This window comes from Mobula birostris, chromosome 16 (genome assembly GCF_030028105.1).
Source record: "Mobula birostris isolate sMobBir1 chromosome 16, sMobBir1.hap1, whole genome shotgun sequence".
NCBI classification, from domain to species: domain Eukaryota; kingdom Metazoa; phylum Chordata; class Chondrichthyes; order Myliobatiformes; family Myliobatidae; genus Mobula; species Mobula birostris.
Window position 1 is genome coordinate 65,010,225 of NC_092385.1, and position 26,928 is coordinate 65,037,152.

General features: G+C 43.1%; 1 protein-coding gene across 3 annotated transcripts in view; it reads left to right on the top strand.

Annotated features, from left to right (window-relative positions):
* nckipsd (NCK interacting protein with SH3 domain) overlaps nt 1-26,928 on the top strand; it is a 286,417-nt gene that overhangs the window by 213,478 nt on the left and 46,011 nt on the right. For all 3 annotated transcript variants that reach the window (XM_072280767.1, XM_072280768.1, XM_072280769.1), the window contains one exon: nt 15,463-15,555. In XM_072280767.1, the coding sequence (XP_072136868.1) occupies nt 15,463-15,555 (93 nt within the window). The remainder of the gene's footprint in view (nt 1-15,462; nt 15,556-26,928) is intronic.

Genomic DNA, 26,928 nt, shown 5'->3' on the forward strand with positions numbered 1-26,928 from the left:
ATGCCTTATACAATTTCAACATTGCATCCCAACTCCTATACTCAATGCTGTGATTAATAAAGGCCAGCATACCAAAAGCTTTCTTCACCACCCTATCCACATGAGATTCTACCTTCAGGGAACTATGCACCATTATTCCTAGATCCCTCTGTTCTACAGCATTCTTCAATGCCCTACCATTTACCATGTATGTCTTATTTTGATTAGTCCTACCAAAATGTAGCACCTCACATTTATCAGCATTAAACTCCATCTGCCATCTTTCAGCCCACTCTTCTAACTGGCCTAAATCTCTCTGCAAGCTTTGAAAACCTACTTCATTATCCACAACGCCACCTATCTTAGTATCATCTGCATACTTACTAATCCAATTTACCGCCCCATCATCCAGATTATTAATATATATGACAAACAACACTGGACCCAATACAGATCCCTGAGGCACTCCGCTACACACCGTCCTCCAATCTGACACACAGTTATCCACCACTACTCTCTGGCGTCTCCTATCAAGCCAATGCTGAATCCATTTTACTACTTTGACATTAATGCCTAATGATTGAATCTTCCTAACTAACCTTCCGTGTGGAACCTTGTCAAAGGCCTTACTGAAGTCCATATAGACAACATCCACCACTTTACCCTCATCAACTTTCCTAGTAACCTCATCAAAAAATTCAATAAGGTTTTTCAAATATGACCTTCCACGCACAAATCCATGTTGATGTTCCTAATCAGACTCTTGTCTATCCAGATAATTATATATACCATCTCTAAGAATACTTTCCATCAATTTACCCACCACTGACGTCAAACTCACAGGCTGATTAATGCTAGGTTTATTCTTAGAACCCTTTTTAAACAATGGAAGCACATGAGCAATAGGCCAATCCTCCGGCACCATCCCCGTTTCTAATGACATTTGAAATATTTCTGTCAGAGCCCCTGCTATTTCCACACGAACTTCCCTCAAGGTCCTAGGGAATATCTTGTCTGGACCCGGAGACTTATCCACTTTTATATTCCTTAAAAGGGCCAGTACTTCCACTTCTTTAATTGTCATGCTTTCCATAACTACCCTTCTTGTTTCCTTTACCTCACACAATTCAATATCCTTCTCCTTAGTGAATACCGAAGAAAATAAATTGTTCAAAATGTCCCCATCTCTTTTGGCTCCGCACATAGCCATCCACTCTGATTCTCTAAGGGACCAATTTTATCTCTCACTATCCTTTTGCTATTTATGTAACTGTAGAAACACTTTGTATTTATTTTCACCTTACTTGCTAAAGCTGCCTCATACCTTCTTTTAGCTTTTCTAATTTCTTTCTTAAGATTCTTTTTACATTCTTTATATTCCTTGAGCACCTCATCAATTCCAAGCTGCCTATATTTATTGTAAATCCCTTTCTTTTTCCAAACCAAGTTTCCTATATCCCTTGAAAACAATGGCTCTCTCAAACTTTTAACCTTTCCTTTCAACCTAACAGGAACATAAAGATCCTGTACCCTCAAAATTTCACCTTTAAATGACCTCCATTTCTCTATTACGTTCTTCCCGTAAAACAAATTATCCCAATCCGCTCCTTCTAAATCCTTTCGCATCTCCTCAAAGTTAGCCTTTCTCCAATCAAAAATCTCAACCCTGGGTCCAGTCCTATCCTTCTCCATAATTATATTGAAGCTAATGGTATTGTGATCACTGGACCCGAAGTGCTCCCCAGCACATACCTCCGTCACCTGCACTATCTCATTCCCTAACAGGAGATCTAACACTGCCCCTTCTCTAGTTGGTACCTCTATGTATTGCTGCAAAAAACTATCTTGCACACATTTGACAGACTCCAATCCATCCTTTTACAGAATGGGCTTCCCAGTCTATGTGTGGAAAATTAAAATCTCCCACAATCAAAACCTTGTGCTTACTACAAATATCTGCTATCTCCTTACAAATTTGCTCCTCCAGTTCTCGATCCCCATTAGGTGGTCTGTAATACACCCCTATTAGCATCACTACACTTTTCCTATTCCTCAATTCCACCCAAATAGCCTCCGTGGACAAGTCCACTAATCTATCCTGCCAGAGGACCGCTGTTATATTTTCTCTGATGAGCAATTCAACACCTCCCCCTCTTGCCCCTCCTATTCTATCACACCTGAAGCAATGAAATCCTGGAATATTTAGTTGCCAATCACACCCCTCCTGCAACCACGTTTCACTAATAGCAACAACATCATATTTCTAGCTATCAATCCATGCTGTAAGCTCATCCACCTTTCTTACAATGCTCCTAGCATTAAAATAGGTGCATTTAAGAAATTCTCCACCTCTTACTCTCTTTTTATCCTTAATGGAGCAAACAACCTTGTTAGCTTTTTCTTCCTTGTCCCCTACATCTTTGGTCTGAGTGCTCCTTTTCTATGTCCCCTGCCTATCCTCCCTGACACACTGTCTACTAGCTTTCTCTATTTGTGAACTAACCTCCTCTCTCCTAGTCTCTTTAATTTGATTCCCTTGGTACTTTCTTACACAGATGTCCAACAATGAGCCTTGTATGTTTCAAGGTAATTAGACCATAAGACCATAAGACGAAGGAGCAGAAGTAGACCATTCGGCCCATTGAGTCTGCGCCGCCATTTTATCATGAGCTGATCCATTCTCCCATTTAGTCCCAGTCCCCCACCTTCTCACCATAACCTTTGATGCCCTGGCTACTCAGATACCTATCAATCTCTGCCTTAAATACACCCAATGACTTGGCCTCCACTGCTACCCGTGGCAACAAATTCCATAGATTCACCACTCTCTGACTAAAAAAATTTCTTCACATTTCAGTTCTGAATGGGCGCCCTTCAATCCTTAAGTCATGCCCTCTCGTATTAGACTCCCCCATCATGGGAAACAACTTTGGCATATCCACTCTGTCCATGCCTTTCAACATTCAAAATGTTTCTATGAGGTCTCCCCTCATTCTTCTAAACTCCAAGGAATACAGTCCAAGAGCGGACAAACGTTCCTCATATGTTAACCCTCTCGTTCCCAGAATCATCCTAGTGAATCTTCTCTGTACCCTCTCCAACGTCAGCCCATCTTTTCTTAAATAAGGAGACCAAAACTGCCCACTGTACTCCAAATGAGGTCTCACCAGCGCCTTATAGAGCCTCAACATCACATCCTTGCTCCTATATTCTCTTCCTCTAGAAATGAATGCGAACATTGCATTCGCCTTCTTCACTACCGACTCAACCTGGAGGTTAACCTTAAGGGTACCCTGTACGAGGACTCCCAGGTCCCGTTGCATCTCAGAACTTTGAATTCTTTCTTCATTTAAATAATAGTCTGCCTGTTTATTTCTTCTGCCAAAGTGCATAACCATACACTTTCCAACATTGTATTTCATTTGCCACTTCTCTGCCCATTCTTCCAATCTATCCAAGTATCTCTGCAGACTTTGTGTTTCCTCAGCACTACCGGCCCCTCCACCTATCTTCGTATCGTCAGCAAACTTAGCCACAAAGCCATCTACTCCATAATCCAAATCGTTGATGTACAATGTAAAAAGAAGCGGCCCCAATACGGACCCCTGTGGAACACCACTGGTAACTGGCAGCCAACCAGAATAGGATCCCTAATTCCCACTCTCTGTTTCCTGCCAATCAGGCAATGCTCTATCCACATATGTAACTTTCCCGTAATTCCATGGTCTCTTATCTTGTTAAGTAGCCTCATGTGTGGCACCTTGTCAAAGGCCTTCTGAAAATCCAAATATACAACATGCACTGCATCTCCCTTGTCTAGCCTACTGGTAATTTCCTCAAAAAATTGTAATAGGTTTGTCAGGCAGGATTTTCCTTTAAGGAATCCAAGCTGAGTTCTGCCTATCTTGTCATATGCCTCCAGGTACTCTGTAACCTCATCCTTGACAATCGACTCCAACAACTTCCCAACCACCGATGTCAAGCTAACAGGTCTATAATTTCCTTTTTGCTTCCTTGCCCCCTTCTTAAATAGCGGAGTGACATTTGCAATCTTCCAATCCTCCGTAACCATGCCAGAATCTATCGACTTTTGAAAGATCATCGCTAATGCCCCCGCAATCTCCAGAGCTACTTCCTTCAGAACACGCGGGTGCATTCCATCTGGTCGGGGGAATTTATCTACCTTTAGACTATTCAGCTTCCTGAGTACTTTCTGTGTCGTAATTGTGACTGCGCGCACTTCTCTTCCCTGCCAACCTTGAGTGTCTGGTATACTGCTGATGTCTTCCTCGGTGAAGACTGATGCAAAATACTCGTTCAGTTTCTCTGCAATCTCCTTATCTCCCATTACAATTTCTCCAGCATCAGTTTCTATTGGTCCTATATCTACTCTCACCTGTCTTTTACTCTTTATATATTTGAAAAAGCTTTTAGTATCCTCTTTGATATTATTTGCTAGCTTCCTTTCATAGTTCATCTTTTCCCTCTTAATAGCCTTCTTAGTTTCCTTTTGTAAGCTTTTAAAAACTTCCCAATCCTCTGTCTTCCCACTAATTTTTGCTTCCTTGTATGCCTTCTCCTTTGCTTTAACTTTGGCTTTGACTTCTCTTGTCAACCACGGTTGCATCCTTTTTCCATTCGAAAATTTCTTCTTTTTTGGAATATACCTGTCTTGCACCTTCCTCATTTCTCGCATAAACTCCAGCCACTGCTGCTCTGCCGTCTTTCCCGCCAGGGTCCCTTTCTAGTCAACTTTAGCCAGTTCCTCTCTCATCCCACTGTAATTTCCTTTACTCCACTGAAATACCAACACATCATATTTCAGCTTCTCTTTTTCAAATTTCACAGTGAACTCAATCATGTTATGATCACTGTCTCCTAAGGGTTCCTTCACCTCAATCTCTCTAATCACCTCCGGTTCATTACACAATACCCAATCCAGTACAGCCAGTCCCCTAGTGGGCTCAACAGCAAGCTGTTCTAAAAAACCATCTCGCAGACATCCTACAAATTCTCTTTCTTGAGATCCAGTGCCGACCTGATTTTCCCAATCCACTCTTGCATGTTAAAATCCCCCACAATTATCATAACACTGCCCTTCTGACAAGCCCTTCCTATTTCCTGTTGTCATCTGTAGTCCACATCCCTGCAGCCGTTTGGAGGCCTATAAATAACTGCCATCAGGGTCCTTTTACCCCTGCGGTTTCTTAGCTCAACCCATAAAGATTCTGCACCTTCCGATCCTATATCACCTCTTTCTAATAATTTAATGTCATTTCTTACCAATTGTGGAAAGGGACAAGGATAATCCAGAAATTAAGTTTCTAAGTTTGGGTGGGGGGGTGGTAGTGGTAGTGTGGGAAGGCCAATTTCAACATCAGTGGCCAACACCTGAAAAATGGAGACTGGGAGCAGTTGCATGTTGTAAATCAACATCTGACAAGTGGTAGTATTTTAATAGTGAGATAATGAGAGTTCAGAACCAACATGTTCCTATGAAGGTGAGGAATAACGATAGCAAGTCCAGGGAACACTGTATGTTAAGGGATATTGAAAGTTTAATTCATTCAACAAAGTTAGCTATAAGCACCCAGGCCCTTTAGGAGTACGGAGAGTAAATGCGTGCATAAAGAGGGCCGTGACATACCACTGGCAGATGGGGAATAGTGAGGCCTGTTAGGGACTGAAGGGGTAACTTGTGTGCAGAATCACAGAAAATAGTTGTTTGGTTAAGTTAGTTTGTTTAGTTTATTGTCATGTACAATGACATTCCCTTCCTGTGAGAAGGTCACAGACTAAATTATTATTGATTTATTATTGTCGCAAGATATGGATACAATAATGAATACAACAAAGAGCCCAAACAGCAGAATGTTGCAAAGATCGTAGTACAAAAATAAATGCTTTACTAACAATAATGAAATAACTATGAGGTAGAATTAAGAGTCTGTTAAATATGGCCACATGACTCGGAAGAGGATGTGAAACGTGACTGGGTTTAAGAAGTGACCGGGGCATGTTAGGAGTTGTTTGCAGAATGGAAGATCTTGAAGTGAGTTGGAAACAGTTATGCTCCAATTTTACCAAGTGAGTAGGGCCTGTCAGGACTTGTCTGCGTAGCAAGAGATTGTTTGGATTGCTAGTAACTAGGGTTAATTAGTAAGGACCAATAAAAGGAAGTGAGCTTTAAGTGGAGCGGCCATTGTTGGTGTGGCCATTGTGTGAGTGGGCCAGTGCTAGAACAGTCAGGCTTTGGCTCAACAAGCTTGGACAAGAATAGCACAGGTTATAACTTAAGTTTGAGAAGTTGGAGGTGTAACAAGTGTCAATAGGATGGTAGTTCAGGCAGTGGAATGCTCCTCCTGTGAGATGTGGGATTTCAGGCTACCAAATGTCCCTGATAACTCCGTCTGGAGGAAGTGCACCCAAATCCGGGAGGCTGAAAATTTCATGGATGAGACTTTTACTGAGGTGCTCACACCCAGTGTGCAGGCTTCAGATAGTATACAGAACAAGGTAGATGATTTGTAACAAGGTAGGTATGATGTTGTGGGCGTCACTGAGTCAAGGCTGAAAGATGATCATAGTTGAGATCTCAATATCCAAGGATACATTGTATCAATAGGATAGGCCTATAGGCAGAGGGGATCTGTTGGCAAAAATGAAATCAAATCATTTGAAATAGGTGACATAGGATTGGAAGATATAGAATCCTTGTGGGAAGAGTTAAGAAAATGCAAGGGTAAAAGACCCTGATGGGAGTTACAGTATATGTAGGCTACTAAACAGTAGCCAGGATGTGGGATTTAAATTTCAATGGAAATAGAAAAGGCGATAGAATAAGGGCAAACAAGAGAAAATCTGCAGATGCTGGAAATCCAAGCAACACACAAAATTCTGGAGGAACTCAGCAGGCCAGGCAGCATCTATGGCAAAAAAATAAACAGTTGACATTTTGGGCCAAGACCCTTCATCAGGACTCTGATGTGATAGTCATGGGGTATCTCATTATGCAGGAAGAAAGGGGAAATCAGGGAAACCAGGAGAGGGAGTTAGTAGAATGCCTATGTAATGACTTTTTAGAGCAGTTTATCTTTCCCATTACTAGGGGAAAGGCAATGTTGTGTTGTGTAATTAACTAGATTTGATTAGGGAGCTTAATTTATTAACATAATTAGAGTATTGGCTGATTTGGTAGGAGGCAGCGAGTGGGAACAGAAGGATGCTTGTCTGGTTGGCTGCCAGTGGCTAATGGTATTCTGCAGGAGTTGCTGTTGGTGCTGTTTCCTTTTATGCTGTTTATCAATGTTTAGATGATAGAATAGATGGTTTGTTGCCAAGTTTGCTGATAATACGAAGATTGGTGGAGGGGCAGATTAGGAGAATGGGCAACAAAGTGGCAAATGAAATACAATGTTGGAAAATGCATGGTCATTGTGATTTTGGAGTCATTAGTAATGATAAAACCATAAGGCATAGGAGCATTCAGCCCATTGAGTCTGCTCCGATATTCTTTCATGGCTGATCCTGAATCTCATTCAACCCCATAAACCTGCCTTTTTGCCATATCCTTTGATGCCCTGACTAATCAGGAAATGATCAACTTCCACCTTAAACATACGCACTGACATGGCCTCCACAGCAGTTTATGGCAGAGCATTCCACAAAATTACTACTCTCTGGCTAAAAAAAAATCTTCTTACCTCCGTTCTAAAGGGTCGCCCCTCAATTTTGAGGCTGTGCTCTCTCGTTCTTGATACCCTCACCATAGGAAACATCCTTTCCACATCCACCCTATCTAGTTCTTTCAACATTTGGTAAGTTTCAATGACATCCCCCCACATTCTTCTAAATTCCAATGAGTACATCGGTAGGTTTCAATGAGATCCCCCCACATTCTTCTAAATTCCAATGAGTACAGGTCCAAAGCTGACAAATGCTCCTCATATGTTAACCCATTCATTCCCAGAATCATCCTCGTGAGCCTTCTCTGGACTCTCCCCAATGGAAACACATCCTGTCTGTGATACGGAACTCAAAGCTGTTGACAATACTCTAAGTGTGGCCTTATTGATGCCTTGTAAAGAATTAGCATTATCTCCTTGCTTTTATATTCTATTCCCCTTGAAATAAGTGCCAACTTTGCATTTGCCTTCTTTACCACAGACTCAACTTGTAAATTAACCTTCTGGGAGTCTTGTATGAGTACTCCTAAATCCCTCTGCACCTCTGATGTTTGAACCTTCTCCCCATTTAGATAGTCTGCACTATTGTTCCTTTTACCAAAATGAATTTTCATACATTTCCCAATACTGTATTCCATCTGCCACTTTTTTACCCATTCTTCCAATTTGTCCAAGTCCTGCTGCAATCACATTGCCGCTTCACTTCCTACCCCTCTTATCTTCATACCATCTGCAAATTTTGCCACAAAGCCATCAATATCATTACCTAAATCATTGACAAACATTGTGAAAAGCAGCAGTCCCAATACTGACGCCTGAGGAACACCACTACTCACTGGCAGCCAACCAGAAAAGGCCTCTTTTATTCCTACTTGCTGCCTCCTGCCTGCCAGTCATTCCTCTATCTATGCCAGTATCTTTCCTGTAACGCCATAGCATTTTGACTTGTTAAGCAACCTCGTGTAGCACCTTATCAAATGCCTTCTGAAATTCCAAGTAAATGACATCCACTGCTTTCTCTTTGTCCATCCTGTTTGTTCCTCCTTAAAGAATTCTAACAGATTTGTCAGGCAAGATTTCCCTTTACAGAAACCATGCTGAATTGTGCTTATTTTGTCATTAGACTCCGAGTACCTCAAAACCTCATCCTTAATGATAGGCTCCAACACTTTCCCAACCACTGAGGTTAGGTTAACTGGCTTATAATTTCCTTTCTTTTGCCTTCTTCCCTTCTTGAAGAGTGGAATGAGATGTACAATCTTCCATTCCTCCAGGACCATGCCATGCCAGAATCAAGTGATGCTTGAAAGATCATGACCCATGCTGTGTTAACTCTTCAGCAACCTCTCTCAGGACTCTGAGATGTAGTCTATCTGACCCAGGTGACTTATCCACCTTAAAACCTTTGAGTTTGCCTAGTACTTTTTCCCTTTGTAATTGTAATGGCACTCACTCCTGCTCCCTGACACTCACGGATCTCTGGCACACTGCTCGTGTCTTCCACAATGAAGACTGATGCAAAGTACCCATTAAGTTCATCTGCCATTTCTTTGTCCCCCATTACTACCTCACTAGCATCATTTTTCAGTGATCCAATATCAACTCTCACTTCCCTTTTACTCTTTAGATAACTGAAAAATCATTTGGTATCCTGCTTTATATTATTGGCTCGTTGCCCTTGTAGCCCCCCTAGCCCCCCTAGCCACCCTCAGGGTCGCTCGGCTCACTGTTGTCTAGGGAAACAGCCCTCGGCTCCGCCAAACTGGGTAATTAGTTTGTGTGGATGCTGTGTGATGTATACCCCACCCCGCCCAATTAACAGACAATACACCAGATACAATTAAATGACTTACAGTTTATAGATATTACTGGAACTATGTAATTAATAGAGAATAAAATATAAAAGGAAAGTAAAAGGCGCCACACTTAACAAAGTTCAATCTCTTCGTGCACAAAACAGTTGGAGCTCAAAAACCTTCTTCTTCACCCTGCGACCCCTTAGGCCACCTCGACCGGCCACCTGGGACCAACAACGGTGGTCGACCAGACGCTCCACATGAGTTCGTCTCCGTCTCCTTGCCGAACGCCCTCCTCGGGGTCCGACCCTGTTAGTGGACATCACAGCACCTGGTCCATCCTCTGTCTGGCTCTCCCGCCTTCTGCCCCAAAACCCCGTGCATACAAATCTCCCAGATACACCAAAATCATAACAACTATCCCAATTGGTTAATAGCACCCTGCTATCTGTATTAACCCAAGCAAATGTCTAGCTAGAGACTTTCTCAGCATTTAACATAACAAAGAAGCATTCCCGATTATAACATAACAAAGAAGACATTTTAATTAGCCTACACAGTAACATAAGAGACGAAACCTCCTTACACCCTCATAGTTCTCCTTCTTAGCTTTACTAGTTGCCTCTTATTGGATTTTAAAAGCTTCCCAATCATCCAACTTTCCACTCACTTTTGCTACCTTATATGTCCTTTCCTTGACTTTTATGCAGTCCTCAACTTTCTTTGTCAGCCACGGTTGCCTACCCCTGCCACTTGAGAACAAGTACTTCTGTGGGACTTGTCTGCAGCTATTCCCAGAAACTTCTGCCATCCCTGCTCTATTGTCATCCCCGACAGTATCCCAGTATCCACCTGGGCATGCTCTTCCCTCATGCCTCTGTAATTCCATTTATTCTATTGCGATACAGATACATGTGAGTTGTGCCTCTCCTAAGGACTCCTTTACATTAAGCTTCCTAATAAGATCTGGGTTATTACACAACAGCCAATCTAAGATAGCTTTTACTCTAGTAGGCTCAAGCACAAGCTGCTCTAAAGAGCCATCTTATAAGTATTGAACAAATTCTGTATCTTGCAGTCCGACACCAACTTGATTTTCCCAATCCCCTTGCATATTGAAGTCCCCTATTACAATTGTGTCATTACCCTTATTACATGCCTTTTCCAGCTCCCTTTTCAAGCTCAACCCCACATCTTGGCTACTATTTGGAGGCCTATATATGATTCCCAAAATTTTTTTACCCTTGCACTTTCTTAACTCCACCCACAAAGATTCAACATTCGCTGAGTTCCTCCAGCGTTTTGTGTGTGTTGCTTTGACCCCAGTATCTGCAGAGTATTTGTGTTTACTTTGTCACCATGTCAACCTGAGCACCATCAAGAACTTATCATGAAACCTTTTGCCTTCTCCAGATCAGCAGTTTTATCTATCTTATGTATTGGAATGCCTTCAGGTCTTACCAATGGCATGTCCAGAATAAGCCATGTCTCCATTAAACATAGATCACAGCAATTCCTCATTTCCCTCCAATACAGCAATCTTGCTCTTAAGTCCTCAAATCATATTCTCTAGCGACTGTGCATTTGCTATCAAGATGATGGGTAGAGGAACTTCCATTCCTTGGTGTTTCAGCCTGGCTTGGAGTCCTCCTTCCCTCTCTTCCAGCCATGGCAATGTACATTTATCTGCTTAAATGTGTCGTATCTGCATGCTTGAGAGTTAAGTCCGCTGCATCCTCCAGAAGGTTGTGAGTTCACGAGTTCATTAAAGAGGTTCAAAAGTATGTTGCTTAAAAGGAAATTACAGACTGCAGATTGCAGTGACAGTAATTCAAAATATCTGGAAGTTTTGTAAGCAGCACTCTGCAATCATTCACCAGCTCCATCAGCTGCACACCAACGCAGTTTTTGTATTACTTTTCTGACTGTCTCCTCTCCCTGGAGGCCATAGCTCAGTACTCTGGATCTTCAAACTTGATTGAACCCAACTACTTGATTCTTTCTTCAGCAAGCCCACAGTTTCAGTTCTGGCTTTGCTTGATTTTTCATTGTCTTGTGATTATTCACTAATTAAACGTGGAAATAAAATTATAAAACGCACACTTGCCACTAGTCAATATCAACTTCCCATTCAGTTCAGTGTGGTATAATTTTTTTTTTCAATATAACAATGATGGGCAGCAACGAGCTACACAACTGGCAGGTGGTGCTGCTTTGTACCCCACTCATCCAGAGGGACGAGAAATCACTTTTCTCCAGCTGGGATTTAACATAGGCAGAATATGCTTTTAAAATATGCATTGCAGATGATGTAATTACAGTTATCCATTGTTATGTGTGTATTTAATATGTTTCACACAATTTCATTTGAGAGCAGTACTATATTTGTGTGGAGCTTTCACCTTCTCCCTGTGACACGTGGATTTCCTCTGAGTGCACTGGTTCTTTAACGTTGGTATCTTGCTGTGTAGGAAAGTTGAAGAATGTGGGAAGAATCAATAGAAATGTGAGGAGAATAACGTAGGATATGTGCAGTTGGGTAGTTTGTGGTCAATGTAAATTTTATGGGCCACAGGATCCATGCTGTGCTGTGGTTATTGAACAATAGTAACATGCAGAAAGTGGAAACTTCAGAAGTCAAGTTATGTTCACAATACAGAGAGGACGATTTCAACACACAGCCCTGAAAGTCAGAATGAATAATATTAAGACCTGTAAGAAAGGTTGGAGTCACTGAGACATGCAGCAGAAATCAAGCCCTTCAGACCATCAAGCACCACACCGATCTCAGCCTGACCTATTTTACTCTACCACCTTCCCATCAACTCCCCCCCCAGTTTCATCCCCTCCCCTACATACAAGAGACAATTTACAGCTGTCAATTAACCTACCACCATGTTCACCTTTGGGATGTGGGAGGAAACGTGAACACCTGGAGAAAACTCCACATAAAGAGAAACCAGAGAATCTGGCCTATGGAGGCTAGGGACAAAGGCTCTACAAGCTCAACCATTGTGCTACTTATTTAGCTGATCTCACAGAAATTGTGTAGGAAACTGTAAACAAACGGTTATAACCCATTGCCACCTCTACTTATCAAGCAATGGGTATGCATATTCTGTGCCCACATGTAAATACAACTGCACACAGTCAGTTTTGCATAGTACCTGCATTACAGAAGGTCCATTCTTTCATCTAAAATTCAAAATTCAAATTGCCAACTCAGAATTTTATTGGTATTACAAGAAGACTGAGGGAGCCAGGGTTCCCCAGTGGAAATGGTCCTTTTAAAACAATGAGAAGGACAACAATGGAATGATGTGGTGGAATGATTTGCTGGTGAAACTATGTTGAAGCTGGAGGGAACTGTGAAGCATGATTTACAGATTGCCTAGGCCCGTGGAAGACAAGGATCCAACATTACCTCCCAGTGAAACAGCAATGTTATTGCCTTCTTCCTTTCCAGCGTACCACTTCCATTGTTCACCGTGTGCTCTCCTTTGCATCAGAGAAGTTAAATGAAGATTGGACCAGCACTTTGTGAACCACTAATGATTAACAACTTCGTGTCCCTTGTTGTTTGCCAAATTAATTCTCTTCCCACTCAGTGAGGTCCATCGTAAACTTCAAAAACAATACCTCATCTGCCTGGACATGTCGCAGCCTACCTGAAGATGAATTGTACAACTTTAGACAACATACATTCCCTTCTGTAAGAGAATAGACTACATCTGTTGTCAGTCATCCTTCTGTGACATTGTCTTAGAGCCTCTCTCTTCATTAATATAGTTTGATCCCGCTAAGCATGTCTGATGGCCCTGCACTTTGCAACTTTTAAATTACTTTGTTAGTATTCTCACTAACTGTCTTCATTAAACCACCTATAGGATGAACAATAGAACTTCACCCCACAGTGGGAGACTTTACTCTACCACCAGTATTTATTTTGTCGTATTCATTTGTCCCCATGCTCTCTGCTACTTAAAAGAAGCATATTGGTTTCTCCTTCCTGTGGAAAAAAAAACTCACCCCCTTCCCCTATTCATCACTCTGACCTTTTACCTCTTCTCCCCTGAGTCCCCTGCTCTTTCCCTTTCTCCTGTGGTCCTCTCTCCTCTCCTATCAGATTCCTTTTCCAGCCCTTGACCTTTCCCACCCACCTGGCTTCCCACATCACCTTCTAGCTAGCCGCCTATCCCTCCCCCCACCTTTTTTATTCTGGTGTCTTCACCCTTTTGTCTCAGTACTAAAGAAGGGTCTTGGCTTGAAACATCAACTGTTTATGTATTTCCATAGATGCTGGCTGACCTGTTGAGTTCCTCCAGCATTTTGTGTGTGTGACAGTGCCAGGGACTGAGGTTTAGCTCCTGATCTTTGGTGCTGTCTTGCTGCAGTTTGCACATTCACTCTGTGACCACATGGATTCCTCCCATATCCTAAAGATGTACGGGCGGTTAATTGCCCTAGTGTGCATATGAATGTTAGAATTTGGGAGATGTGAATGGGAGGTTCAGTGAAAAATTGGGATGAATGGGATTGAATTACCCTGTGAACCAGCACAGACTCGGAATAATCACCAGAAAGTTGCACAATATAAGAATTCAAAACAATGATTAGTGATAGCTATTGTGGCATTGAAGAACTGTGGTCTGTGTTGCCAATAAGAGGCTTTCTTGCAAGTTTAAACTTACCTGAACAGGAATCAGCAGAGATCACCAATGGACTTTGGCAGTAAGGCCTTTGACAAGGTCCCACATGGGAGGTTAGTTAGGAAAATTCAGTCGCTAGGTATACATGGAGAGGTAGTAAATTGGATTAGACATTGGCTCAATGGAAGAAGCCAGAGTGGTAGTAGAGAATTGCTTCTCCGAGTGGAGGCCTGTGACTAGTGGTGTGCCACAGGGATTAGTGTTGGGTCCATTGTTATTTGTCATCTATATCAATGATCTGGATGATAATGTGGTAAATTGGATCAGCAAATTTGCTGATGATACAAAGACTGGAGGTGTAGTAGACAGTGAGGAAGGTTTTCAGAACCTGCAGAGGGACTTGGACCAGCTAGAAAAATGGGCTGAAAAATGGCAGATGGAGTTTAATACAGACAAGTGAGAGGTATTGCACGTTGGAAGGACAAACCAAGGTAGAACATACAGGGTTAATGGTAAGGCAGTGAGGAGTGCAGTGGAACAGAGGGATCTGGGAATACAGATACAAAATTCCCTAAAAGTGGCGTCACAGGCAGATACGGTCGTAAAGAGAGCTTTTGGTACATTGGCCTTTATTAATCAAAGTATTGAGTATAAGAGCTGGAATGTTATGATGAGGTTGTATAAGGCATTGGTGAGGCCGAATCTGGAGTGTTGTGTTCAGTTTTGGTCTCCAAATTACAGGAAGGATATAAATAAGGTTGAAAGAGTGCAGAGAAGGTTTACATGGTTGTTGCCGGGACTTGAGAAATTCAGTTACAGAGAAAGATTGAATAGGTTAGGACTTTATTCCTTGGAGCGTAGAAGAATGAGGGGAGATTTGATAGAGGTATATAAAATTATGGTGGGTATAGATAGAGTGAATGCAAGCAGGCTTTTTCCACTGAGGCAAGGGGAGAAAAAAACCAGAGGACATGGGTTAAGGGTGAGGGGGGAAAGGTTTAAAGGGAACATTAGTGGGGGGCTTCTTCACACAGAGAGTGGTGGGAGTATGGAATGAGCTGCCAGACGAGGTGGTAAATGCGGGTTCTTTTTTAACATTTAAGAATAAATTGGACAGATACATGGATGGGAGGTGTATGGAGGGATATGGTTCGTGTGCAGGTCAGTGGGACTAGGCAGAAAATGGTTCGGCATAGCCAAGAAGGGCCAAAAGGCCTGCTTCTGTGCTGTAGTTTCTATGGTTTTCTATGGACTGGAGCCAATATGATTGAATGCAATCCTACAATTGGAATGTGATGGAATAAAAGCAGCTTCACCTTATGTTGTGCTGATTAAATTCTGTTGTGCCTGCAGTGCCATCGAACAATATCATCATGAAAACACTAGCTAAACGGGAAAATGTGAAGGTGTTCACTGAAAAGTTACTGCTTCTGTTAAACCGAGCAGGTGAGGATCATGTTTAGATATGGTTTTGTTTATCTTGGTATGCATGTGCTCTTCTCCTGAGTAAATTAAGGTCATACACTGAATTAGAGTCTCTTGTGTTTGGTAAAACCATTTTCTAATGTGCAGAGAATGTTATTGTAATATCTTCAGAATGCACAGTCATCGAGCACTACAGCACAGAAACAGGCCACTTGGCCCATTTAGTCTGTGCCAAACTATTATTTTGCCTAATCCCATCTACCCATACCTCGACCATAGCCCTGCATACCCTTCTTCATCTTTGGAATATATCTATCCTCTGCCTTCCAAATTGCCCCCAGAAACTCCAGTTATTGCTCTTCTGCCATCATCCATGCTAGTGTCTCCTTCCAATGAACTTTAGCCAGCTCCTCTCTCATGCCTTTGTAATTCCCTTTACCCCACTCTAGTACCAATACATCTGACTTTAGATTTTCCCTCTCATACTGCAGGGTGAATTCTATCACTTAATGATCATTCCTGAAGAAGAGTCTTGGCCTGAAACATTCACTATTTATTCATTTCCATTGACGCTGCCTGACCTGCTGAGTTCCTCCAGCATTTTGTGTGTGATGCACTTAATGATCACTTCTCCTAAGGGTTCCTTTACCTTAAGCTCGCTAATCAAATCTGTGCATTACTCAACACCCAGTCCAGAATTGCCTTTCACTGAGTGGACTAAACCACTAGCTGCTCTAAAAAGCATTTGATTAGCATTTTATAAATTTCATGTTTTGGGATCCAGCAGCAACCTAATTTCCCAATCTATCTGCATATTGAAATTCCCTGTGATTATCATAACATTGCCCATGTTACTTGCCCTTTCTACTTTCCATTGAAATTTGTATCCCACATCCTGTTGGGGACCTGTGTATAACTCCCATCAGGCTTTTATACTCTTGCAGTTTCTTAACTCTGGCCACAAGGATTCTGATCCTACGTCACTCAACAGACCCACGCCATCCCCTTTGCCTACCTGCCTGTCCTTTTGGTGTAACGTGTATCCTTGGATGTTAAGTTTTCAACTATGGTCTTTTTGCCATGTCTTACTGGTGCCCACAATGTCATACCTGCCAATCTCCAACAATGTTACAAGGTCACCTACCTTATTCTGTGTACTGTGCACATGCAAACATAACATCATCAGTTCTGTGTTTATCACTCTTTTTGATTCTCCCCCCCCCCACCGTTACACTTCATCTTGTCCCACTGACTGTAATTTTGCCCTATCATCTGCCTGTCCATCCTTTCAGTCTCACTACACACTGCATTGACTTATCTATCAACTGTCACCTCCTCATTCTGGTTTCCATCCTTCAACCAAATTTGTTTAAACCCTCCCCATCAACTCTAGCAAACCTACCTGCAAGGATATTGGTTCCCCATCGGGTTAAGGTGTAACCCGTCCTTTTTTCACAGGTCATATCTTCCCCAGAAGAAATCCCAATAATCCAGAAATCTGAAACCCTGCACCCTGTACTACTTCCTCAGTCACTCATTCATCTGTACCATCATCCTGTTCCTGCCCTGACTAACACCTGGCACTGGTTGTAATCCAGAGATGACTATCTTGGAGGTCCTGTTCTTCAGCCTCTCCCATAACTCCTTATACTCACTGCACAAAACCTCAGGAGTTGAAGTTGGGTGCACTTCCTGCAGGTGTAGTCATCAGGGAAATGAATAGTTACCCTGAAATCCCACATCTCACAGGAGAAGCATTTCACTGCCTGAACTAACATCCTGCTAACACCTGTTATACCTCTAATTTTTCAAATGTAAGTTCTATCCTGCGCTTTTACGGTGGAGTAATGAATAATGAAGCATGAGCAAGGAGCAGGCCAAAGTTGATTGGATGGGGACACTAGCAAGGATGATGGCAGAGCAGCAATGGTTGAAGGTTCTTTGAGTAATTCGGAAAGCGCAAGATCAGTTCATCCCAAAAAAAGAAGCAAGGCTGACAAGGGAAGTCAAAGATGGCATAAAAGCAAAAGAGAAATCATATAATATTGCAAAACCTGGTGGAAAGCTTTTACAAACCAACAGAAGGCAACTAAAAAAGTAATAGGTAGAGAAAAGGTGAAATATCAAGATAAGCTGGTCAATAATATAAGAGGATACCAGAAGTTTTTCTCAGATATGCAGTGTCTATAAAAAGTTTTCTTCCCCCCACCCCCAAAAGTATTCATGTTTTATTGTTTTACAACAATGAATCAGTGGATTTAATTTGGCTTTTTGACACTGATCAACAGGAAAAGATACTTTCATGCCAAAGTGAAAACAGATCTCTAAAAAGTGATCTAAATTATTTACAAAAATAAATGACAAAATAATTGATTGCATAAGTATTCACGTCCTTCAATTCAGTAGTTAGTAGATGCCCCTTGCACAGCAAGTACAGCTTCAGTCTGTGTGGATAGGTCTCTATCAGCTTTGCACATCTGCATACTGCAATTTTTCCTCCATTCTTCTTTACAAAGCTCTGTCAGATTGTATGGGGATTGTGAGTGAACAGCCATTTTCAAATCCAGCCACAAACTCTCTATTGGATTGAGGTCTGGACTCTGACTTAGCCACTCCAGGACATTAACTTTTTTGTTTTTAAGCCATTCCTGTGTAGCTTTGGCTTTATGCTTGGCATCATTGTCTTGCTGTAAAACAAATCTTCTTACAGTTCTCTTGCAGACTGCATCAGGCTTTCCTCCAATATTTCCCTGTATTTAGGACAGGGAAAGAGTTCAGACAGCTAGTGCAGAGTACCCCTGTGTCATCCTCAACAACAGGTATACCACTTCAGATACTGTTGGGGAGGGATGACCTAGCAGAGGAAAGTCACAATTTTCAGGGCTCTGTGACTGAGAAGGGAAGGGAAGAGATGGGGCAAGCTGTGGTGACAAGGAATTCATTAGTTAGGGGAACAGAAAGGAGGTTCTGTGGATGAGAATGAGATTCCTGGATGCCATTGTCTGGGACATCTTGGATCAAGTCCACAGCGTTCCCAATTGGAAGAGTGAGCAGCTGGAGGTCTCAGGATGGCTACATGTGCTACTTGCTATTGAGACCATAAATAGATTGATGTTTAACATGTGGATCATTGGGCTCCCTCCTGGGGAAGGTGGGACCTGTACAGAAGAGATGGTTTGCACCTGAACTGGAGGGGGACTAATATCTAGCGGGAAGGTTTGCTAGTGCTGCACATGGGAGGGGTTTAAACTAGAGTTGCAGGGGATGGGAACCAGAGTGCCAAAACAGATAGTGGAGAGGTTGTGGAGACAGATGTCGGTAAGACTTAAAACAAAGTCAGGAATCAAAAGATTGAGCATGGTGCGATTAATATCCTGAGCTGTGTATATTTCAATGCAAGAAAGATCGCAGGAAAGGTGAATGAGCTCAGAGCACGGATCATCACATTTTATAGATATTAGTGAGACTTAGTAGCCAGAGGGGAAGACTGACAGCTTAACATTCTGGAGTTCCGTTGTCATAGACTTGACAAAGTGAGAGGGATTAAAGGGGGAGTGGTGGTGGCATTACAAGTCAGGGAAAATAGAGAAAGCTTGGGAGACAGTGCGAGAGGGAGGATAGGCAGGTGATAGAGAAGGGATGCATTCAGACCGATGGTTTGAGATGTGTCTATTTTTAATGCAAGAAGCATCATGAACAAAGTGGATGAGCTTGCAGCATGGATCAGTACTTGGAGCTATGATGTTGTGGCCTTTACAGAGACCTGGATGGCTCAGGGGCAGGAATGGTTACTTAGAGTGCCAGGCTTTAGATGTTTCAGAAAGGAAAGGGAGGGAGGCAAAAGAGTTGGGGGCGTGGCACTGCTGATCAGTGATATTGTCACGGCTGCAGAAAAGGAGGAAGTCATGGAGGGATTGTCTACTGAGTCTCTGTAGGTGGAAGTTAGAAACAGGAAGGGGGCAATAACTCTGCTGGGTGTTTTTTGTAGACCACCCAATAGTAATGGGGACATCAAGGAGCAGATAGGGAGACAGATTCTGGAAAGGTGCAAAAATAACAGGGTTGTCATGGTGGGAGATTTAAATTTCCCAAATATTGATTGGCATCTCCCTGGAGCAAGGGGTTTAGATGGGGTGGAGTTTGTTAGGTATGCTCAGGAATGTTTCCTCACACCATATGTAGATAAGCTTAAAAGAGGAGAGACTGTATTGGGAAATGAACCTGGTCAGGTGTCAGGTCTCTTAGTGGGAGAGCATTTTGGAGATAGTGATCACAATTCTATCTCTTTTACCATAGCATTGGAGAGGGATAGGAACAGACAAGCTAGGAAAGCATTTAATTGGAGTAAGGGGAGATATAAGGCTATCAGGCAGAAACTTGGAAGCATAAATTGGGAATAGATGTTTTCGGGGAAATGTATGGCAGAAATGTGGCAGATGTTCAGGGGATATTTCCGTGGCGTTCTGAATAAGTACATTCCAATCAGTCAGGGAAAGGACGGAACCGTGGTGTACAAAAGCTGTTGAAAATCTAGTCAAGAAGAAAAGAAAAGCTTACAAAATTTTCAAAAGACTAGGTAATGATAGAGATCTAGAAGATTATAAGGCTAGCAGGAAGGAGTTTAAGAATGAAATTAGGAGAGCCAGAATAGGCCATGTGAAGGCCTTGGTGAGAAGGATTAAGGAAAACCTCAAGGCATTTCTACATGAAGAGCAAGAGAATAAGACATGAGAGAATAGGACCAATCAAGCGTGGCAGTGGAAAAGTGTGTATGGAACCGGAGGACATAGTAGAGATACAATGAATACTTTGCTTCAGTATTCACTACGGAAAAGGACCTTGGCGATTGTAGGGATGACTTGCAGTGGATTGAAAAGCTTGAGCATATAGACATTAAGAAAGAGGATGTGCTGGAGCTTTTGGAAAGCATCAAGTTGGATAAGTCTCTGGGACCGGTTGAGATGTATGGGAGGCGAGAGTGGAGATTGCTGAGTCTCTGGCAATGATCTTTGGATCATCAATGAGGACAGAAGAGGTTCTGAAGGATTGGAGGGTTGCAGATGTTGTTCCCTTATTCAAGAAAGGGAGTGGAGATAGCCCAGGAAGCTATAGACCAATGAGTCTTACTTCAGTGGTTGGTAAGTTGATGGAAAAGATCCTGAGAGGCAGGATTTATGAACATTTGGAGAGGCATAATATGATTAGGAATAGTCAGAATGGCTTTGTGTAAGGTTGCGCCTTACGAGCCTGATTGAATTTTTTGAGGATGTGACTGAACATATTGATGAAGGTAGAGCAGTAGATGTAGTGTATATGGATTTCAGCAAGGCATTTGATAAGGCTTATTGAGAAAGTAAGGAGGCATGGGATCCAAGGGGACCTTACTTTGTGGATCCAGAATTGGCTTGCCCACAGAAGGCAAAGAGTAGTTGTAGACGGGTTATGCTCTGCATGGAGTTGGGTCACCAGTGGTGTGCCTCAGGGATCTGTTCTGGGACACCTTCTCTTCGTGATTTTTATAAATGACCTGGATGAACATAGAACATAGAACAGTACAGCACAGTACGGGCCCTTCGGCCCACAATGTTGTGCCGACCCTGAAACCCTGCCTCCCATATAAGCCCCCACCTTAAATTCCTTCATATCCCTGTCTAGTAGTCTCTTAAACTTCACTAGTGTATCTGCCTCCACCACTGACTCAGGCAGTGCATTCCACGCACCAACCACTCTCTGAGTAAAAAACCTTCCTCTAATATCCCCCTTGAACTTCCCACCCCTTATCTTAAAGCCATGTCCTCTTGTATTGAGCAGTGGTGCCCTGGGGAAGAGGCGCTGGCTATCCACTCTATCTATTCCTCTTATTATCTTGTACATCTCTATCATGTCTCCTCTCATCCTCCTTCTCTCCAAAGGGTAAAGCTTAAAGCTCCCTTAATCTCTGATCATAATGCATACTTTCTAAACCAGGCAGCATCCTGGTAAATCTCCTCTGTACCCTTTCCAATGTTTCCACGTCCTTCCTATAGTGAGGAAATGGAGGGATGGGTTAGTAAATTTGCTGATGACACAAAGGTTGGGGGTGTTGTGGATTATGTGGAGGGCTGTCAGGGGTTACAGCGGGACATTGATAGGATGCAAAAATGGGCTGAGAAGTGGCAGAGGGAGTTCAACCCAGATAAATGTGAGGTGGTTCACTTTGGTAGGTCAAATATGATGGCAGAGTATAAGTATTAAGGGTAAGACTCTTGGCAATGTGGAGGATCAGAGGGATCTTGGGGTCCGAGTCCATAGGACACTCAAAGCTGCTGCGCAGGTTGAAGCTGTGCTTAAGAAGGCATCTGGTGCATTGGCCTTCATCAACCATGGGATTGAGTTGAAGAGCCGAGAGGTAATGTTACAGATATGTGAGACCTTGGTCAGGCCCAACTTGGAGTACTCTGCTCAGTTCTGGTCACCTCACTACAGGAAGGATGTGGAAACTCTAGAAAGGGTACAGAGGATATTTACAAGGATGTTGCCTGGATTGGGGGAACATACCTTGTGAGAATAGGTTGAGTGAACTCGGCCTTTTCTCCTTGAAGCAACGGAGGGTGAGAGGTAACCTGATAGAGGTGTATAAGATGATGAGAGGCATTGATTGTGTGGATAGTCAGGGGCTTTTCCCCAGGACTGAAATGGCTAACATGAGAGGGCACAGTTTTAAAGGTGCTTGGAAGTAGGTATATAGGAAATGTCATGGGTAAATTTTTTCTGCAAAGTGGTGAGTGTGTGAAATGGGCTAATGGCAACAGCAGTGGAGGAGGATATGATAGGTTCTTTTAAGAGACTCCTGGATAGGTACATGGAGCTTAGAAAAATAGAAGACTATGGGTAACCCTAGGTAATTTCTAATGTAAGTACATGTTTGGCACAGCATTGTGGGTTGAAGAGCCTGTATTGTGCTATAGGTTTTCTATGTTTCTATGAAAATGTCATGGCATCGCTTAGTCCAGACATGCTGAAGAACTTAATCTAATAAGGCTTTATGGGTGAACTGAGGAATAAGAAGATTTTAACCACATTAATGCGACTATATTATAGACCACCAACTGTCCACAGGATTTAGAGAGATTGCAGACTGTTGCAAGAAACAGTAGGTTGTGGCAGTAGGTGATTTTAACTGTTCACATATTGAATGGGACTCCCATATTGTAAAAGGACTAGAAGGAATTGAGTTTGTCAAATGTGTTCAGGAAAGTCTTCTTAATCAGTACATAGAAGTGTGTGATACTTGATCTCCTATTAGGGAATGAGACAGGGCAGGTGACAGGAACATGTGTTGGCAAACTCTTTGCATCGAGTGAGCGTGTGGCATTAGTTTCAAAGTAAATACGAAAAAAGATAGATCTGGTCTGCGGGTTGAGATTGTAAATTGGAGAAAGGCCAATTTTTATGATATCAGAAAGGTTCTAGCGAAGTGTTTTCTGGCAAAAGTTTAATTGGTAAGTGGGAGGCCTTCAAAAGTGAAATTTTGAGAGTACAAAATACAAAGCAAAGACAACAAGTTTAGGGAACCTTTGTTTTCAAGAGATATTGAGGCCCTGGTTAAGAAAAAAAAGGTGTATAGCAGGTATAGGCAGGTAGGACCAAATGAGGTACTTGGGGAGCATAAAAAATGCAAGAGATAACGTAGGAAAGGAATCAGGAGGGCTTATAAGAACACATGATTTTGTCCTAGGAGACAAGGTGAAGGATCCTAAAGAAAGGAATCAGGAGGGCTAAAAGAAGGCATGAACTTGCTCTTGCAGACAACGTGAAAGAGAATTCTAAAGGATTCTACAGATATGTTAAGAGCAAAAGGATTGCAAGGGAAAAAGAATGATCCTCTGGGAGATCAGAATGGTAATCTATGCGTAGAGTCTAAAGAGTTGGGGAAGATCTTAAATGGATTTTTTGCATTTGTATTTACTTGGGAGATGGATACAGAGTGTACAGAAGTGAGGCAAAGTAGCAGCGAGGTCATAGACCCAATACAAATTACAGAGAACAAGGTGCCTGCTGTTTTGAAGCAAGTTAGGATGATAAATCCCCCAGGATATGACAAGTTGTTCCCTTGGACGCTGTGGGAGGCAAGTGTAGAAACTGCTGAGGTCCTAGAAGAGATATTTAAATCATCCATAGGGCCAGTTGAGGATTGGAGGATAATTAATATTGTTCTGCTGTTTAAGAAAGGCTCTAAGGGTAAGCCAGGCGAAAGGATCTGGTGCTTTCCCAGCATATATAACGAATAAATTCTTCCTGGGCTTCCAGCTGGGTACAGGTTTTAATTTCACTGACGTTTCGATGGCAAATTCTGCCATCCCTGATGACGATGGCAGAGTTTGTCGTCGAAGCGTGGTTCTAATTGATACCTGTACCTGGCTGGAAGCCCATAAGGAGTTTATTCATAAACCAGGAAATGATATGCCGGTGAGCCTGACATCAGCAGGGAGAAAGTTATTAGAAGATAATTTGAGGGACTGGATATATATTTGGATACACATGTTCTGATTAGCCCCTGTGTCATCACAATTCCCAGATAAGTGACCTTCGTGTGGCCGAACTCATTTTTTTCAAGGTTCACTATCAAGCTGGCTCCAGACAGCCATATTACATCGCCAATACACACCTCTGTGTTCGTCAGCCCTTTCGTCACTGAATTACTCATTCTATAGGGGTGTTGCTCACTAGGCTGGCCTAGCGTGACAAACACCACCCAACGTCCCAGTTCTTTGCATCGCCTCGGGACAATCAAACACACGTGTGCGAGCTGTTTAATTACTTCTCCTAAAGAGTTGCTTTGTTCGGGGATTAAGGGAGAGACCTTATCAGCAGAGCTGGCCAAAACAATAGCCTTCTCCCATCTGGTCGATACCATACTCATCTTTTCAAAATGGTTTTTTTCTCTTATCAGGGGGACCCTAGCTTCATTGATTTCCGCGCTAACACCGACTAGGTTTGTTAGCATATCAAAAGCCTGTGACCGTCTCAGTTCGCGTCTGCCATAATCAATAACATCCTTCCTCCTGTGCAGCCGGTAAACCTCTTTCATGATTCCACCAACTGTTTCCTCCAGCACCTCAAAATGTCCACCGAGGGGTACCTTGTGGGCCAGGTTAAAAATCTCATCCCCATAACTCTTTTGCACCACCCCCCATTCCTCATCTGCGGGTACGGTACTTGGTCTCCCTTTCTTCCTTAGCACTTCCTCCTCCACACAATAGCCTACTGGCTCCCTTCTTAATTCTGCGTCAGAGAGAGCTGTCTCCGCCAAAACCATCAGCCCCTCGTCTAGCTCCTGCGCCTGCACAAATTCTTTCCTGTCTAATGCTAAGTCTGTCTCAGCTCCCTCACTACCTCTTGTTTCACTACACTCCTTCTTTTCACTTTCTACCTCCTCCTGGTACGTCTCAGCTAAATTTACTTCGGCAGTCCCGGGATGAACCTGTGAGTCCATGGGCGGGGCCTCAATGCTGGCAGGCTGACCTGTCAATCTCACTGCTGGGAACACGATTCCCCCAGCGAGGTCATTACCGAGCAAGACTTCCACGCCTTTCATCGGTAATTCGGGCCTCACCCCAATCGTGACTAGTCCAGAGACCAGGTTGCTTTGTAGGTGTATCTGGTGCAAAGGGACTTCCTCTGTCCCTTCCCCAATACCTTTGACCTTGACCTCCCCAGTCTGGGTCTCTGAACTAAACTCTAATACACTCTTCAATATCAATGACTGACACGCTCCCGTGTCTCTCCAGATCCGCACTGGAACTGGGTTTATCCCCTCCTTCACCGACACCAATCCGGCCGAGATAAACCTCTTGCGCCCTTCCTGAACTTTGGCAGACAAAAAAACCTAGCGGTTCGTTCACCAGCTCAATACAGCTAGTCGAAATCGCCGTTTTTCCTTTCCCCATCTCCTTCTTTGGGGCAAAGCACCTGGATGCAAAGTGCCCGACTTTCCCACAATTATAACAGAGGACCCCAGGAGACTTCCTACCAGACTGCTCCCGGTCTACCTTACCCTTCTCACTAGTCCCCGGCTTATTTTCTGACTTTTCTGGCGGACTCTCCCGGCCGTCCTGGCTACCCTTCTGGTAGCCTTTACTCGGGACAAACTTCATTCTATGCGTCAACGCGTACTCATCCACTAACTTAGCAGTTGTGGCTAACGTGGCTGCCTCTTTCTCATCTAGGTAGGGTCTCATGCCCTCAGGGACACAACCTTTAAACTGCTCAATCAGGATCAGCTGTAGCAGTCTGTCATAATCCCCATCTACCCCCTTCAAGGCGCACCAACGCTCACAATATTGTCTGCATCTCACAGGCAAACTCTAAATACGTGCGGTCCCACTGCTTCCTCGCATTCCGGAACCTCTGCCGGTATGCCTCCGGGACCAACTCATAAATCCTGAGGATGGCCTCTTTCACCACCTCATACCTCTGGGCATCTTCCGCGGACAAAGCTGAGTAAGCTTGTTGGGCTTTTCCTTTAAGTACACTCTGAAGCAAAACAGCCCACTTATCCCTCGGCCAGTCCTAACTTGTAGCAACTTTTTCGAAATGGAGAAAGTACCGATCCACATCGGTATCGTCAAATGGGGGAATCAGCCTAACCTCCTGGGTCGCCCTGAACCCTCCACCTTGGTTCGGCACGGGCCCCTGCTCTGCCCTTATCTTTAACTTCTCCAGCTCAAATTCCCTTTCCCTCTGTTTCTCCAACTGCCTCACTTCTCGCTCCAACTGTCTCTGTTTCTCTTTCTCCTGCCTTTCTAACTCTCTCTCTCTCTCCTGCCTTTCTAACTGTTTCTCTTCGTGTTCTAACTGCCGTACCCAGAACTCGTGCTCGAGTCTCAGTTTTTCAAGCTGCATCTGTACCGCGTCTCCAGCAGGTTTTTCAATAGACACCACCTCCGGCTCCCCTTGGGGAAACACACCTTTAGATACATAGTGCTCTACAATAGCTCTGTGCATCTCCTCTCTCCTCATTGTTGACTTCCCCTTAACAAGATTCAACCTTTTGGCCACAGCTGCCAATTCTGCTTTCCTGGCATCCTCTAATGCCTCCAAGGTCGGCGCCTTTAGAAATTCCTCAATCTCCATTTCTGCTGTTTGCCTTTTTTTTTCGGGAATCTTAACCCAATCAATTTACTCCGTCCCAAATTTAGCGTTCAAAATCGCGGACGAGAACCCCACTTATGTTACGTACCCCGTAACTGGGTTACCAAACCAGCAGAAATGGATCACTCAGTTGGAGTCTGGACTACTGGAACTAAGAAAGTTTTATTAAAGAAATAAGCAACACAGTACTCTAATAGTAAGGATATAAATGCAACAGGTTAGCAATGAATAAACACACATGTATACAGACCTCGGATAATA